This window comes from Neoarius graeffei, chromosome 25 (assembly GCF_027579695.1).
Source record: "Neoarius graeffei isolate fNeoGra1 chromosome 25, fNeoGra1.pri, whole genome shotgun sequence".
In the NCBI taxonomy this organism is placed as follows: Eukaryota; Metazoa; Chordata; class Actinopteri; order Siluriformes; family Ariidae; genus Neoarius; species Neoarius graeffei.
This window is the reverse complement of record NC_083593.1, coordinates 40,910,909-40,929,688: the sequence shown is the minus strand read 5'-3', so window position 1 is coordinate 40,929,688 and position 18,780 is coordinate 40,910,909. Positions and strand designations below refer to the sequence as shown.

Below are 18,780 nucleotides of genomic sequence, written 5' to 3'. Positions count from 1 at the left end.
AAAACTCTTCACCTGGTCAAATTTTGATTTTGATAGATTTTGTACTACGTATAGTTCTCAAACTACAAGCTTTCCTGTTTCTCATTTGTATGCATCTACCACAAATTCTAGCATTTTAATGTCTGGTTATAATTTTTATTTCAAGTCCAGAGAAAGACGCACCGTTTACCTCCACAGCTATAACCCATTTATAATGACATACATGTCAACCTATACGGATTGTCCGGAAATTATACGGATTTTAGCTCATTTCAAGGGCGTACGGGCGTATAAACAAAGTCTTACGGATTTTCAGTATTTTCTGACCTAAATTTATTTTGTGTATCTTACTTGAACATCGTCAGCTGATCGTCGCAAAAACATACAAAAGCTCGATTTATAGACAAAGAACAGCGTGTATGCAGGGGCAGATAACCCAGACTATGTGAAACTGGATGTTTATTCCTCAAGCCTCGTGCAGTATCGCGACTGCGAGACTTTGCTCGTTCCGGTCATGCGCACGATCTGCATTTAAACGCGCCAAACGGTCATTGTTCGAATGATTTTCTCATTGTTTACACCTGAGAGATTTTGAATAGCGTCTGCTGAGTGAAAGAATGGGAACACCGAGAAAGAAAATGAGATACGGCGGGCAGTATCTTCCTGAATGGAAGGAGACATTTAATGGTGTCATTGTTCAGGCGAAAAATGAGGAGTAGGCGCACTGCACAGTTTGTGTGCGAGATATAAAAGTTGCGGCGTCTGGAGTTTACGACGTGAGGGAACACATGAGGTCCAAACTACATCAGCGAAATATGCACCAGAAACAGAATCAGCCGCAAATGACGATGTTTGCAAAGCCTAAGACCGATGATCAACCAACAAGTGTAATAAGAGCAGAAGTTACGATCTGTAATTTTATTGCTCAGCACAATTTGCCGCTAGCCGTTGCGGACCACCTGACAGAACTGTTGCCGCGAATTTGCACGGACAGTACGATTGCGAAATCTATCAGCTGTAGGCGCACCAAAACAACGCAAATAATCAAAAAGAGCTCGGCCCCCGAAGCTACACTACCGATCATCCAGCACTGCCGGACGTCGCCATTTTCCTTGATGATCGACGAATCCAATGACAAAAAGACAGACAAGCGACTGGCCGTTTTGGTGCGGATCTTCGACATAAACAGAGGGGCGAAGTCAAGAATCATAGACATGCCCGTGTGCAATATCGGCACAGGCGAGGCGATTTTCGACATGCTGGACAAAGTTCTCAGGCAAGTTATATTTACTTATTTATTTATTAAGTTTGGTGCGATTCGAAGGCTATAAGGATTTTATGTTGATTTTATGGATTTCTTCCTCTGATACTACAGGTGGATGCCCAAAGGGGTTGACATGTATGTAATGAGAAAAAAAAAAAAATCACACACACATGGTACACTAACACTACACATGCACACTTACAATCAGTATCCTCTGCCTCACTACCAGAGGTGAAGGTTACTTCCAACATTTAAAGGGATAGTTCGGGATTTTTGACATGAATCTGTATGGCATCCCCATCAATAGTGTCGTGCAAACACACTGACTTACCCCTGACAGCATCCTGTGAGTCCAGTTCTTGTCCAGTTTTGGTCCAGACGAAAGTAGTCCGGCAAGTTTGTTGGGGTCTCAAGTTTCAAGTTTATTTGTACAGCGCTTTTAACAATAAACATTGTCGCAAAGCAGCTTTACAGAATTTGAACGACTTAAAACATGAGCTAATTTTTTAAGTCGTTCAAATTCTGTAAAGCTGCTTTGCGACAATGTTTATCGTCACGAAATTCGAAAGTAAAACGTTTTTCGTCTCAAAACAGTATGTGTTCGGGGGCGTCGTGGCTCAGGTGGCTAAGGCGCCATACCAGGGACCCGGGTTCGATTCCGACCCGAGGTCATTTCCCGATCCCTCCCCGTCTCTCTCTCCCACTCATTTCCTGTCCTGTCTCTACACTGTCCTATCCAATAAAGGTGAAAAAAAGCCCAAAAAATATCTTTAAAAAAAAAAAAAAACAGTATGTGTTCAAAAGAGTGATATATTTGCATCACAAAACCATTGCCAAATAAAAGGTCAGACCTCGCAATCGCTTGGCACTATTTTCTCTCCCTTCTTATCACTGCGCGCTGCCGCCAGGTGACAGCCACGGCTGTTTCATTCATTGTTTACTGCTAGCAAAGTTAGCGACAACATGTCTGACTACGACAGCGACGTTGAAAACATTGACTTCATCTCACAGCCAAAGGGATATCTTTATGAACCCGAATATACAGATGAAGAAATTCGCCAGATGGAGTTAGAACAGGCAGAGAGAGCGAAAGGGTGTTCAGAGAAGTGGAAGAAGGTGAAGCTGGAGCCGCAGCTTGTTAGCGCCGCTGATCTGAACTCCTAATCACTGCCAAACAATGGGAAAGGTGTTGATTCCTGCGCAGATGTCAACATGACAGTGTGCAGTGATACCGAGGGAGACAAAATATAGCGCCAAATAATTGCGAGGTCTGACTTTTTATTTGGCAACGGGTTTGTGATGCAAATATATCACTCTTTTGAACACATACTGTTTTGAGACGAAAAACGTTTTACTTTCGTGACCCCAACAAACTTGCCGGACTACTTTCATCTGGACCAAAACTAGACAAGAACTGGACTCACAGGATGCTGTCAGGGGTAAGTCAGTGTATTTGCACGACACTGTTGACGGGGATGCCATACAGATTCATGTCAAAAATCCCGAACTATTGCTTTAACGCGCCTCATCCAGGTCTCTTTACTCCACTGATTTCATGCTAACGTTGGTGCTGAAAAAATCGCCGATTCATTCAGTCAGTCCTGTTGGTTTAATTTCCTTTTATTCATGTCTTTTTATCAGGTCATTTAAACATGCTGTCCTCTCTGATCTGTACAGCGTGTGTGCGTTTTGATGATGTGATGGTGCAGGAGCATCAGAGACATTTTGAGAGTTGGTACCTGATTATCAACTGAATAGATTAGGCTTATGTCCACTTTGCTAAGTGAGCTTTTAGACAGTTTGTTAAACTGTCATTACTTGACGTGATCTCTGCAGGCAGACACCAAAGCAAGGCTAGAAATAACCTAAATATTTTCACAGCATTTTGTAAAAAATATATATGAGTGATTCCACGCTTATGGGTACTGAAATGGGGACATGAACTTATTTTTAAAAATTCACCTAAAACCATTTCTTTTTTTACCATCAGGTCACAAAACATGTAATCTTTAATGAATGATATGTTAAAAGATAACTTTAATTTTCTGAGATGTAATAAAAACATATTTATATGCCAAAGTCAGAACGTAACAGAAGTGTTGTGGACATATATATTCTCAATTTTAACAATGTAGAATTACTTTTTGAAACATAGGAAGGTGATGTTTTAGCAAATATAATTAATAAACATGTGTAGTAGAATAAACATACACATTCTTTCAATAAGATTAACATGGTATATAGCTAGATTGTAATTAATTTGTAACAGACGCGAGATGGACAATCGTAACAGAAGTAATGTAACAGACATCATTTTGGAACTCATAGGCTTGACTTTGGCATATAAATATGTTTTTATTACATCTCAGAAAATTAAAGTTATCTTTTAATATATCATTCATTAAAGATTACATGTTTTGTGACCTGATGGTAAAAAAAGAAATGGTTTTAGGTGAATTTTTAAAAATAAGTTCATGTCTAAGCGTGGAATCACTCATATATATTTATGGTTTCCAAATGTAGAGATTTCAAAGTATATTAAAATGACACAAATTTAGTCAAAACCTGATTTTTTTTTTGTCCATGTTCTAGAATTCAGCCGCAGCTGCACTGGACAGGTTTTCCCAGGCCACCTCACATTGAGTAGAACTGAGTGAAAGGGACTGAAAAAGCACATGGTCTCTGAAGAGCTGCACAAGCATTTTAGTCGCTTCAACACTGCATGGCTGCATTCCATGTGCACTGCTCTGGACTTAGTGGAGGAATTGCAAGAAGTCATCTATATCCAGAACAAAATAATGGGGATGATGGGAAGAAGGATGTACTGGGAATTAACGAAAGCAAACATACCATTGGTTGGGTGTCGCGCAAATGAGATAGAAAATCTTTTAACAGCAGAACCACGCGTGGCCTCTGAGAAAGAGAAACACAGGTACCTGAAATGTATAACAGCTAACAGAAAAGGGGCTTAGAAAAGGGCAGAAGAAAGCAACAGTTAGTGGGCATGCAGGAGAGAAAGGAAGGAAACCAGAGGAGTGCTCGTTTTAGTGAGTTAAACGTGTTGGGATTCTGTCAGGCTGTGAAAAAGCTTAAAAACGTTCCCATTCACTTTGGTTATCTGCTTTTCAAAATGGCAGCAGGATGTTATGAGGGTACATGTGGAGCATTTAGAAAAGAATAATCAGGTATCGTATGGATGGTGTCATGAATACAAATTCTTCCCAAACCACATCTTACTGCAAACTTATCCATCTGCCCATCTCATCTCTTTACTGATATGTGAGCCCTTCATTTATGTACAGCTTATTTGTTCATCTATACAAAAACGTGGCAATTCATTTCCGGCATTCTCAAGGGAAAGAGGGAAGGAAAGAAGTCTGGATTGTGAGGTACCGCTACAATAATACCATTTCCACTGGCCAAATACCATGAACAGACAAGACATAAGGATTAAAAATCCAAACAATGCATCACAATATGTTCTTTTTATCCAATTCCAAGACCAAACTCATATCCATGTGTATATAAAGAGATAATACATGCGCCAATGTATAATGCCATGACAAGAACAGGTAACTGAGCAGTAAACCACAAGATCCGGACCAACACATGAAACAAAATCCAAAATCAAGTAGACTTTTGCGTTAAGAATGCAATGAAGACAGCATAATTTGAACATGTAAACACACACAACCAGTTTGGAGCCAGCCTCTCTTTCCTAGAAACGTCAGTGCAAACACTTTAACCTGTTGATAACAACTCCAAAGGCAGAAGTGTATTTGACTCAACACAGTAGCTTGTTGTTTAATTCAATGTCCTTGTGTCGTAATCAAGATTGGGACAAACGGTCTTTCATTCTGGCTTTACTTTTTGGAAATACAGTCTGGTCAAACTTCCTCATTACTGTGAATGACTGTGTCCAAACATATGTGTGTGTGTGTGTGTGTGTGTGTGTGTTATATATACATGTTATTTGATGAAATTGAGTCGTGAAATTGAATTTCATGAGCTGAGAGCTGATGAGGCGCGTAGCACCGAGTCGGCTATAAGCCATGTACGACGAGATTGAGTGGAATAACTGTTTTATTCTATCCACATTCACTGGCTTTTGACAAACAGAGCATTTTTATTTTTTGCAAGCTCGATAAATAAAAACTTTAGACAAAACGTCCAACAAAATCATTTCCGCTTAGAATGCAAACAAACCGGTGAAATGACAGGAGCAATTTGTGAAAAATGCTATAATAATAATTCTTAAAAAAAAAAGATATGTTCCTACCATCAAATACTTTCATTCCATATTTTGTTGCCTTTTTTTTTCTATTTTAGGGCTTTTTGGTGGTTGGGAAACCAACTTAAAAGTGTATTACTACCACCGACTGGGCTGGAGTGTGGAACAGGAGATATATGGGAGGGGGACAAAAAAAACAAAAACAAAACTATATTCTGTTAGCTATTTCTATTTCTTTTAAATACCTGATAACGATTTTTGGGGTTTTGTTTTGGAGGAGTTTTTATTTTGTCCTTGACTGGTTCAGCAACACGTTCCACCATTTTGTTTTTCTCTACTCCTGGTGTATGAGCTGGTAGCCTGGTAGTAAAGTAGCCAATCAGAGCACACGGGGAGCCAAAGCGAAGTAGGCTTCTGATCCATATGGCAAATAAGCAGCATGTGACGGGCTGCCAAATAAAACAGGACGTAGATGGTGTCTTTGCAGAGGATTTCGCAGAGGTGCTTTACATCTGGCTAAAACTGTTAATGCACACAATGCGATTGCTCATATCCAGTGAAAGTGGATGGAATATTATTTATATATATTATATATAAAATAAAACTATGGGGCGGCACGGTGATGTAGTGGTTAGCGCTGTCGCCTCACAGCAAGAAGGTCCGGGTTCGAGCCCCGGGTCCGGCGAGGGCCTTTCTGTGTGGAGTTTGCATGTTCTCCCCGTGTCCGCGTGGGTTTCCTCCGGGTGCTCCGGTTTCCCCCACAGTCCAAAGACATGCAGGTTAGGTTAACTGGTGACTCTAAATTGACCGTAGGTGTGAATGTGAGTGTGAATGGTTGTCTGTGTCTATGTGTCAGCCCTGTGATGACCTGGTGACTTGTCCAGGGTGTACCCCGCCTTTCGCCCGTAGTCAGCTGGGATAGGCTCCAGCTTGCCTGCGACCCTGTAGAACAGGATAAAGCGGCTAGAGATAATGAGATGAGATGAAATAAAACTATGCTAACAATATTTAGCATCGCGACTGAGCAGTGATATCTCAAGGTTAAATTGGCAAGCCCAGTAATTGGAAAACCATGAGTTTGTATCCCAAAACTACCAGCAAAGAGTCAGACCATCAGTATGGCCTTCACCCCTCAACTGCTTAGCTGTATGTTTGAAAATGCATCATCTCCGTTACAAGTCACTTTTGCTAAATAAATAAATGTATAAATTATGAGTTACCCTTATGAGTTTAATACAGATCCAAGTACAAATCTTACATTTAGTCAAATTCTTATGTCAAAAAATGTTCTACATTATATTCAACTTAATTATACAATTTAAAATCAATATTTAAAAGAAACGAATAACATTAATGAACAAATAAATGTAAAATTCCAATGAAATCACTTTAAACACAACTAATATTAAAACAAAGAAACAAAACAACACAATAAGGCTTTGAACACAACAGAAAAAAGGGAGCTTCCAGGATTCCTTACAAGAGGGGATGAGGGTTCACTTTTTTCTTTTCTTTTTTTTTTAAGCAAAGATGTGTGCGCATGTTTGCACATACCATCTAAGAAGGCAGAAGAGGTCAGCTTTTTACGGTGTGTGCGAGCATAATCTTGTAGGTTAGGGGCGCTGGAGGAGCCTCCCAGCACCATGGTGCTAAACAGGCCAGCACAATGAGACCCTGATGGGAGTTAGAGAAGATACATACAGCAGTCGTGTGTTCCAGGAGCCACACCTCGCAACACATGCAGCATGCACGTCTACGAGATTCTTGCCACAGAAAGACTTGTGCAGCCTCATAAAAAAGCATCCCATAATGACAGTAATGTCGTTTGTCCTGCTCATGACAATACAGGAGAAGCTGAACATTTGTGTTTACTATATTTTGCATTCATCGTCACAGAAACATCACTTTTGTAGTGATGGATAAAAAATAATACAGAATCTACTACATAGTTTAAATCACAAAACCTACCAATAGCTCACAAAAAAAACCCTCCCTTATAATGTATATGCAGAAAGCCTGCAATGAATTCATCACCTAGAATACACCTAAAAGAGAGCCATGCACCATAATGAACATTCCTGGCCAAAACCAAAATTCAGGACAAACTGGGCTGAAAACAAAAAAAGTTTTTATTTAGCTTCAATGAAACCGTTAAAAATCTGGATGGTAATTTAGGAAAAAAATAATTCTTTACTAACAAAACTCAGTCCTTTCAAATGGATTACACTAAGATAACCAAAATAAACGTCATTATCCAAAATTATTTCATGTTCTACAAAATCTACTGTATAACACTTTACGATATTTTTTTTCATACTGTCTTGGTAGTGTTAAAGTTCATACTTTTCTTTTTGGACTTTTCTCTTGTGCCAGAACTGCCATTTTGGACAATTTTTCAGCACCCAAAATTCTGGTATAATCCCTACTATTATTATTATTATTATTATTATTATTATTATAACCCTTGTGTTCAGTTTGGGTCAAAATAACCAGTTTTACATTTTTACCTACAGTGGAAACATAATAGATTTTTTTTTTACCCCCCCCAAATGAAACTTAAAAAGATACTGGACACTTGTGTATGTTTTGTGAGCTGTAAGCTAAATGACGTGAATGTACCGTGATGAAAACACATTAACGCAGGTGCTACTATTGACAAAATTATCATTTTTATAAAAAACAAAATTGTATTGGTTCAAAATGGCTCAAAACACCATCTACTTGTTCAAATCATCCTGAACCTTGCAAGGCCGATGTGGATGTAGAGTCTATTCTTATTATTATAATAAAGCGTTAATGCCCTCTAATCAGAGGTGACCTCGGTCAGCCCCGGCCCTTGAGTGGGAGTCTGTGAAACCGTGCACATTTTCAAATACATTCTAAACGAGACTCATCATTCACCTCCTACCTCACACATCCACATCCAGCCCACTTTTGAGCATTTTTCAAAATTATCTAGTAGGTGGATTTAGGCTCAGTGTGTGTGTGTGTGTGTGTGTGTGTGTGTGTGTGTGTGTGTGTGTGTGTGTGTGTGTTGGGGGCGGTGGTTGAAGTTACACTTTAATATGCTTGGCTCATTTTCTGAATGGGGAAAAAGGAGAAATTTTCTTATCTGTCACATCCCCTATGCACTTATATTACACAGGTAATGTTCAGCCTTTTTCTAACCTGAGAATAAAACCGATTACAAAAAGAGATTAACTATCAAATGCAGAGATGCCTACCCCAAATTTTGAATTTCAGTATTCTTGAAAACATTTTTCAGTATTTTGGAATGACTTTCAGTAACATTAATTTATGCACATTTCCATTATAAAGAGGTATATATACCAATATGTTTAACATTTAAATTATTAAAAAGAACTGTTTTGTGTGAATTGAATAAACAAAACGCGAGCAGCCATCTCAACTGAATTTCCACTCAACAAATTTCTAGAGCATACAATATATCACATTTTTATAAATACAATAGTGTTCCCTGTTTGCAGACATTACGGTTGACTACCAGTCATTGGTATTGAATGTAACTCCTCAAAAGTATTATATTATATTGCCTGGCAAAATGTTCTACCTGTTAACGGATTCTAATAAAATAAAAAAAAAAAATTCTAATTTCATGCCAAAGAGAGTCCGACATTATCTTAATGTCCCAATATATAAATACTTCAGCATAATGCTTCAGAAGAGACATTGAATAAAATGACATTTATAATTGTATTTGAAACAGTGGCATGATCAATTTTTTGCCACAATCCCAACAACACTAATCATAAAATTCTGTTTTTGATCATACTACATGTACATTTGCACTTGCAACACTGAAAAGACTTTGAATTAAAGAAGTACAGCCAATTAAAGAAGTACAGCCAGTGTTTGATATTTCAGTGAATAAAAATCAGACATGTAAAAAGAAACTGAATAAGTTTAACTCACATTTCATGGCACTAATTGGCAAGTTCAACTCCAAGCATAGGTCAACCATCACCGCTTCAGCACGTGTCACGTTCCGTGTCTTTTCATCCACAGATTTCGTAAAAAACTGCTGGATACCCCCAGATTTACTTTCCGCCTGACTCGCCATTTCAGCATACTCCATATGTTTTTTTTTTGTAGTTGACATGCCACGTGCAGTCATCGCGACCACCATGAGTGATGTTAATGTCAGTTCTACACAGTTTGCAGTGCGCGTATCCATTGCCCTTTTGACTGGGTGTAATGCACGGCCATTCTACCGTATCGAAAATAGCGCGAACAAATGTGCGGAATCTGCGCGTGTCACACACAGCATGTGCGGAATCTGCGCATGTCACACACAGCATGTGTGGTTGTCGTAAAAATAAATAGCCTAGCCGTGAATCGCGCATGGATTGAAAAAGTTGCTTGGACATTTAAAAACAACTCACTGGAATTTTTTTAAGACTTTATAATAATTCCGTACAGAATAACACTGTTTGCCGTAACATCGTATTTACGTAACTTTTCCGTACAAAATACGGCCAATCCGTACTAGTAGGCATCTCTGCAAATGGTCAGCAGCTATGTATCCTCAGGCACGAGAAATGCTTTTATGTTTTTTTACTGTTCCCCTAAAACGTTGATGTCTTCAAGGTTATTCATTTCAAATGTTATCCATCTCAGCTGCCCAAATTCAATACAACTATAAACAGTACATTCACTGCTAAGAAGAAAACAGAACACAAGGGTTAAAAGCATGTCCTCCTGAATGCAGCTAAATGTGAATGTGCTGGACTCGTCTTTTAACACTAAAGGATCAAGAACGTAAAATGTAGTGCAAGAATACGAATCAGTTCTCTACAAGAAGCTGAGGTCATGTCCTGCTCTCACAGCCTGAAACTGAGCCATTTCAACAGAAGATTTCACCGCTGCCTCTTAGGCAGTAAACGTACACAAAGGACATTACCAACATGTATGAGAAAAACTGAGTCAGCACTGGTTCAGGCGGTTATGTGGCAAAAATCTTCATCAAGAAGGATGTTCAGATTCAGATTATGCCAATTGGGCGTATTAAGTTAAATTCCACATCACACCTTTAGTAATTAATCATTGGGTGCCAGAGGATCAGCAGAGAGCAGCCTGCACAAAGGAGGCACTCTAAAGGTGCTAGAAGAGGCACAAAGCCATGACACAGAGCGAAGGGTTGAAATGGAAAGGCACAATATTACTTCATGGCTTCACTTATTATTTCTTGAAGAACCATGACGTGAACAACAATATGATCACATAATACACAACACTAAGCCAGAAAAAAAAACATACATAACAATGTATTCCTTTGTTATTAAAGCACACTGAAAGCATCATTATATTAAAAATGCTTATGGAACAAACTACTTCAAGGTCTACATCTAATTTTTGATCATCTTTTACAGTGAAGAGAGACAGCTTACCTATTCCAGTGGTGAGCTTCTGATCCGAGTGAAGTCGGCTTGGTCTTGTATGACTGTTGTTCTCCGAAAGAACCTGAAAGACCCCAAAAACAAACATTAGGCGTTCAATCAAACTAATAAATGGAAAGGAGATAACAGACTCTAGACACCCTGAAACCTTTGGTATGTAAAAAAAAATAGGGCTTTTCCAGATAAGACAGGTGTTAATAAGCCACATTACAAATGTTAGTACAGGCAACAAGGACAACATTGAAAGTAAATTGATCGTGCAACATCATCATGGCCAAAGAGTTGATTCCGTGCTGAGACGTCGAGACATTTAGATACAGGATGAAGCGCAAGACAAAGGTGAGATCGGAGATGCAGAGGGGAATGACAGACATGGCAACAGTTTGCAGAGATTCCACAAATCAACACGGCACAACTCGAACTGATTAGGCACTTGCACCTATGGTTGGGGGAGGGGGGGAGAAAAGAAGAAAAAAAAAGAAAGCTTTTAACTTTTATGGGGAACTTTTATGTGTCTGTTGTTCAGTTTCGTGCAAAACCAAGGTTTGGAATGGCTGGACCCTCTCTGATTGGACAGGGGAAGTAGGAGAGAAGCGAGTACAGGATCTGAGGGACTGGAAGAATGAGAGCTGTCGGTGGGATGGTGGAAAGAAGACACAATGGAGGACTGTCCAGCTACACTTACACCTGCCATGGCTTACCTGAAGCTTAAAGAAAGCTCTGAGCGGCAAAAAAACCCCAAAACTTAAATCTGCTCAAAAGTGTAAAAGATAAACTTCCACTGGTGTTTTTAAATTCAGATTAAAATATAATTGTTTAGTCTGATTTACTCACTGTTCTGAGATATTTTAGCTTATTTATACTACTACTACAACAAATAATACATTATTATTCAGCTATGATTGACTACAGCTATTACTATACTATGTGGTACTTATAGTTTTCGAAAAGAAAACATCACATGTGGAAAAAAGACAACGCTATTTCAATTCTGAGATGACATTTTTGATAGGCAAAACTTTACAGAAAACAAAATCATGACAAACTGATTTATAAACCAAGAACACATAATTCAGATAATCATCACCACCATTTACACATTACATACTAATATTAATAAAGCTCAAGACCGAAATATAAGGAATGTAGAGTTGTCACATTGTCATAACTCTGTCACAAGATGGGGATGTAAAAACCCAAAGTGCAATGTGGAACGATGATGTGCATGAACTCCACACTCCCTACTTCTTCAGTCATATTCTTATTTTCCTGGACAATAATGATAGGAAAAGTAGTAGGATCTTGGTTCATATCTCCTGGTGGAGAAGAGTAATCAAAAAAACAATAAACGTGCCAAAGCAGCGATGGACTTCAGCTTTGGAAAAGGCAAGAGCTGGGAGACTGGAGGGGCAAAACATAGAAAAACAAAAGATTAAAAACCACAAATCTTACTGCAACCCAAAGGAAGGGAAGAAATTGGACTCTGAAATGGAGCAGGTTGCAAAGGACAACTAATGAGAGTCAGCAGATGAATGAAAAGAGCTATCAAGATAAATATGCTTATGATGGATAATCACAAAATATGCCTTTACTTTCACAGTGCCTCAGCAGACAGCTTGTTAATGGAATTGTTCCAGGAGGAAGCAGAAAGCAGGAGCCAAAAAAAAAAGGATAAGAAAAAGGCTGAAACTCCAACAAAAAGGAGAATGTTGGAGATAAGGCGGCACTCTAGACTTGCCTTTAAAAGCACTGTTAAGAAAGGATGCTAATGGGAAAACATGTTACAGCAAAGCAAACATGAACCATTTCACAAAATAAGAGACACACCTTAAAAATAAATTCAAAATGCATGTGGCCATGACAACATAAGACTTGTTTTAGGCATTAGAACGGAGTGCACAAGACTGAGCTACAGGCTTCAGAGTCAACTGTACAGAAGGATGGATGATCTGTGACCATGACCTGCAGGCAACTATTCAAATGACTAAACAAGTCAGGATTCAGTGTTGCACCACACATGATGGCAGTGGAGGGGTAAAAAAAAAAGTTACAAAATTACACACATGCAACTTTAACCCCAAATCCTCCGCTGTTAGTCGACACTAAGAGTTCATGAAACTGGATGAGTCTGAGAAGTTGGTTATTCAGATGCCACAAGTAAAGCCTCCTTTCTCTTGAATTCCTCTTTAAGATGGAATGAAAAAAGGCAAAAAAAAAAAGGAAAAGAAAAAACACGATTTAAAAAAAATAATAATAATATATATATACACACTCTCTTTTGATTGATCTGCTGATTAGATGTCCTTGCTGACTGCCGTCAGGTTTCTCTGGTGCGCATGAACAAGGAGTTAGCGATTGTGAAGAATGAATTAAATTTGTAAAAACCTGTTGCCATGAGCCAAAAATACTGGATGTGAAAGCCAGTGATTTGGGGGAGACAGGGGAGGAAGTTATTTGGTCCCCTGATCTGCGTCTTCGACGCCCAGTACCAACACCACAGGTGTAATGTATCCAGGTACCAATAGACTCAGGGCTAGACACACTCAGGGGGCTTTCTTCCTGGAAGTGAGAGAGGGGGCAGAAACAGCACAGTCATGCAACGTTAACAACAGTCTAGCTACGACTCCCATCAACATTCACAACATACGCCCTTTGTTCTGTGACGAAAAACAAAAAGCAAACAAAACAGAAAACACGTTGCACTCGTACTTTGCCAGTAGAGGTCTTGATAAAGTCTGTCTGCAATGGGGACTAAAAAGACAACAACAACAAAAATAAAAAAATAAAAAAATAAATAAATAAACAAACAAAAGGAACAAATAAAAATGTAACTAGGCAGAAAAAAAAAGACAATTATCAAAAAGCACATTTGCCAATCAGTGATCAGAACTAGTTTGGATCCTAGCCCATGGTTGTTAGCAATTTCTATAATAATAATAATAATAATAATAATAATAATAATAATAATAATAATATCTCATTATCTCTAGCTGCTTTATCAATAATAATAATAATATTATAAGAATGAAAGCTTATAAGCCAGATACAAGAACACACACACACACACAAAAAAAAAAAAAATTACGATTATACCCTAAATTTTAAAGCTAAGGCAGGTAATATTTTAGGCATTTTTGCTATATTTCTTGAAATTCTTTTTACATCTCGACAGCAATGAATAAATCAAAAGCTTGGACAACAAAACGAAAAAAAAAAATCCATTATCTGTGGCATTCACAGGGCTTTGGTCTGAATGAAATGGCTGGATGGCCTACCTGCCTGCTTCCACTCTGCAAGTCTTCCAAAGCTAGGCAGATATATTATAAGCATACAGCTTAAACTATCGAGCTAGTCGACAGTTGTGAGTACTAACAGCCATGTTTCGCTGTTTACATTCACTAAAACAGCGGTTTTCTTGTATGTCAGTGAGACGTGAAGTAGTCTGATATGACAACGACGTGCTACGCTCTTCTCCTCAATGCTCTCTGTCGTGGACTCGTCCTCTAATAGTAATCAGGCAGTGCACATTCATGTATTTTGAAGGAGTGGCTTTTGAGGAAGGGCTGAAGGGAGTGGCTGGGGTTTTTACAGGATACTTTCAAAATCTAGCTTACCCTTGATGATTTCTGCAAAATTACCTACCATAGCTTTAAATAAAAGACTTAACTAGTATAACAACTTCTGTGGCCTTTAAGCCACACAACTAAAAATATGCTATGCATGAAGTCTCTCTCTCTCTCACACACACACACACACACACACACCCCACCACTGACCACTCAGTTTCAATAATACAATTTATCAATACACAGTCATTCAAAGGATTTTCTATAACTTTGTGCCTAATTAAAAAAAAAAAAACACCCCACACCACGCACACCCCACCACACCTCATATGCTAAAGCATTCAACAGTGTTATTTTATGTTTCTTTGCAGACAGAATGGGTTTTTGGTCATTTGACTGTTTAGTACATTACTGTGGCATGAAATGACAATTTAAATGTGGGTTGTTGGTTTTTTTTTTTAAATCCCACCCAATAAACTTGGCACCCAACTAAAATAAAAAAAGAAGGAAAAAGAATCTAATAAAACAATAACAAAATTTGCATAGCAATAATAAACCCTAAAACACAGCCAGCTGTTCAGACAGTATGACAGCACTTTGGTTACAGCCTGGCCTTCTAACCTTTCATGACATTAGAAACAAAAGCACAATGTTTACATGACGTGTACACATTGCAGAGAGTATAATAAATATATACAGTACCAGTAAAAAGTTTGGACACACCTTCTATTCAATGATTTTTCTATATTTTTATTCATTAAAAGGCTTAAACTAATGATGTTGTTTCTCTTTACTCAGTTGAGCGGTTCTTGATCTAATATGGATTACTACAGTTGTGGAATAGGGCTATTTACTGTATTTTTATTATTTACTATTTGATCTCAAACACATTAATAATGCAAGAAACTGCACTAGTTAACTTTTGACGAGGCACCTGCTAATTGAAAAGCATTCCAGGTGACTACCTCATGGAGCTGGTTAAGATAATGCCAATAGTGTGCAAAGCGTCATCAAGGTAAACAGTGGCTACTTTGAAGAATCTAAAATATGAAACATGTTTTGTTTAACACGTTTTTGTTTACCATATATGTGCCATATGTTATTTCATAGTTTTGAGGTCTTCGGTGTTGTTCTTCAATGTAGAAAATAACCAGAATACAGAAAAACCTATAAATGAGTAGGGGCGTACAAACTTTTAGAGTTGTACTGTACAGCACCAGTCAAAACACAGCAGATAAAACACAGCATTTGATGCACAGAGGCACTACTCACAAATGCATTCCTATATACCAAAACTCCAACATTACAGAATAACATCTAAGGTAGTTTAATAAAATTTATAATAAATGAGAACTTTCCAGAAAAGGACACTACATGCTTTAAAAAAAAAAAAAAATAGTCGTCTAGTCTGCATAAAACATTATTTATCAGACAAATTTCATCAGTACACCCAATAATTTAAATATAATACACAGGTTTTCAGTAAATCATGATTTGGGAAAGCATTGTTAAACTAGATCAAGCTTCATTATAAGTGAAGATCACCTGAAATGTTTTCACAGAGGGAGAAAAAGAAAAGAAAAAAAAAAGGTACAGAAAGACATATTCAGAATTCAAGTGAGTCAAACAGCACTTACTTCTACAGAGCCGATCTTTTTGGAGCGTGGAAGAGGGGACTTCCTGTGAATGTAGATGGGGTCGGAAACCATGGGTCGGAACATGACAAGGGCTCGATCTGGCTCATCCCGCTTTAAATTACTCGACTCTTCGTCGCTGTCGTTCTGCAACTTCTTTTTGGAGCCTTCATTCTGAGACCAAAGTGTCACAAGATCATAGTTGTGACCATTTAACCATTTTAGCGGTCATCTTTCTCCAAGATTGAATACAGAGTTATTAATCCCTTTGGAAGTACTCTGTATATGATTTACAAATATGAAAATACAAGTTATATAATTGTTTTTGAGAGAGAGTACTGCATTTTTTGGTGTTTCAGTTCAATTAAAGCATTTAATGTGATGTATAATGAACTACACTGTACCAGAAGTGCTTCATCCTAAATATAGAGGCTGTGTGTGAGCTCTAAAATGTCTGATTTCTTTTCAGCTGCTTTATATCTTATGAAACCAAAGCTGAAATGTTTTAATAGCTCAGTCAGTCGCAGCATTGTTTGCAGATTTATCCAGAAAAAATAAAAATAAAAAATTAAGCAGCCGGTCAGTTGTGTCTCACCTCTCTAGATGCTGGTCTGTAGCCAAATCCCGATGGCAGGTTTTTGTCCTCCTCGCAGCCTTTTGCTCCTGGACTGAAATGCAGCTCCACATGAAAACGCTCCTCTGAAGATGGATCCTGAAATGACACAGCAGTCATTATGTAAAAAGTAACATCACCCAATGCAGGGGCTCCATACTGGCCTCATCAAGAGCATGTTGACTGCAACATTACCTTATTGGGATCCTCATACAGCATGATCACAATCTGGGTCATGTAATTCAGCTCACTGACCACTTTCATGTAGTCCATGGCCCTCTTCCACTGCTCATCTTTGGTCTCCTGCAAAAAGATTCACCACAAGCAGCTGACATGAAAAATGAAAACAAAGAGCAAAACTAATTTAAAAAAAAAGAAAGAAAGAAAGAAAGAAAGATATGCGTGTTGCTATGATCACAATTTTAGGTCTGAAACATAATTGGCTTTTATGTCTACAGGGTAGCGTATAGGTTGTAGCGATGAACTTTCATAACAATTAGACCAGTGTACAGAAAATTACATTCATAGAAATGATAGAATTAAATGGTTTACATCACAGAGAGCTCCATATCGTAGGGTGGAGAGGAGAGAGTGCACGTGACTCTCACTAGTGAAGTAGAGCCTGGTGCGGACATGACGCTCCGGAGACATGACTCCTCTGGAATAACTGCAAACAGACCACAGTGACTCAGAAATGCTCTGACAGAAAAAGTTGAACTGTTTTGTGTACAATAAATTTAATAATTTACAAAACAAAATCACATTGGAAATGGCATATCAATATGGCATTGGCGGGCCAACAGGGACATGGGAGAGAGAGAGAGAGAGAGAGAGAGAGAGAGAGAGAGAGAGAGAGAGAGAGGAAAAAAAAAGATGTACTTTTGCAAGTGCTCACAAAAGTAAGTTGTTTTTTTTATTTTTATTCCACCACGTCCCTTGTAATATATTACATCTGGGCAAAGGTTTTTTTTCCCCCCCTTCTTTTCTCACTGATACTAATATTTCATAAGGTTCAAGTGACTAATATATCCAATATTGTGTACAGTTTTCTTCATAATGCTCTGATCTCCTTACTCTTAAATGCTTGAACCAGAGAAAGTACTCCTAGAATACAGTAACTTTTTAAAAGAAAAGAAAATGAGTACACTCTGGCTGTAGCTTACACTGGGTGAAGTTTGTTGACCGTGTCATCATCCTGTGTTCTCTGGAGGTCGGAGCGGATTTTGCGAATCAGTGGTGTGCAATAGCCTTTGGCAATGTCCAGCTTCTCAGCTTGAGATATGCCATATTCCTGGTAAGGGGAGAGGGGGGGGGGAACCCACACAACATACCGTATAGTTTTACTGCTTTGAATCCACATTAAATGGCTTTTCGACCATCAAATGCATCTTTTCAAAAATAAAAAACAAAACACTTCAAAGTAGACAAATTGGAAAAAAGTTATTTTCATGTTGTAGTAAGCATGCAATAATATAACGTGCAATGATAAATCATGATACAAATTTATGACAATTTGAATCGATTAAATTAAAAGAAATAATAATCCTGATTATCATCAGGCTGTGTAAACTTAGTTTTTCCTAGCGGTAACTGTGTTGTTTAGACAGCAGAGGGCGGAATAATGTAAAACAGCAAGAATACACGACTTGGCGGAAGTAACACAGCTCTAATGCTGCAAAAACACACAAAAAAAACAGATCTAAAATGTGAAAGAGCTGTTGTGCAATTGACCATAAAAACAGTCCTTGTCTCCAGACTGCCAGATGGTGCAGTTTAGACTGTGTGAAACCCCTTGCGCTAGCCGCATCTCTTGCCGAGAATTTATACCCAAGTTGTCAACTCGTGATGTATGACGTGCCCTAAATGATAAAACAGTAGCACGCACGTCTATCATTGCCTTTCGCTTTCTCGCCGTTGTTGAGATCAGATGTGGATGCAACACAGCTATCTTACGGAGTTGTCTCCAACAGCTGGCTCCACAGTTTTACCCTTCGGATCGGATTGAATATATCAGTGGATTCCAGTTTAGAAAAGCTAGTCTTAGAAGAAGGTGAGTTATCTTTGCTGTGCAGACCC

At 38.4% G+C, this 18,780-nt stretch overlaps 1 protein-coding gene across 6 annotated transcripts in view; it reads right to left on the bottom strand.

The window, feature by feature from the left end:
- ppip5k2 (diphosphoinositol pentakisphosphate kinase 2) overlaps positions 1 to 18,780 on the bottom strand; it is a 98,008-nt gene that overhangs the window by 10,543 nt on the left and 68,685 nt on the right. For 3 of the 6 annotated variants that reach the window (XM_060908556.1, XM_060908557.1, XM_060908558.1), the window contains exons 20-27: positions 17,868 to 17,995; positions 17,257 to 17,371; positions 16,900 to 17,007; positions 16,687 to 16,803; positions 16,095 to 16,265; positions 13,277 to 13,450; positions 10,883 to 10,955; positions 7,029 to 7,148 (exon numbers count right to left, since the gene is read on the bottom strand). In XM_060908556.1, the coding sequence (XP_060764539.1) occupies positions 7,029 to 7,148; positions 10,883 to 10,955; positions 13,277 to 13,450; positions 16,095 to 16,265; positions 16,687 to 16,803; positions 16,900 to 17,007; positions 17,257 to 17,371; positions 17,868 to 17,995 (1,006 nt within the window). The remainder of the gene's footprint in view (positions 1 to 7,028; positions 7,149 to 10,882; positions 10,956 to 13,276; positions 13,451 to 16,094; positions 16,266 to 16,686; positions 16,804 to 16,899; positions 17,008 to 17,256; positions 17,372 to 17,867; positions 17,996 to 18,780) is intronic. The other 3 variants (XM_060908559.1, XM_060908560.1, XM_060908561.1) reach the window with 3 other exon arrangements.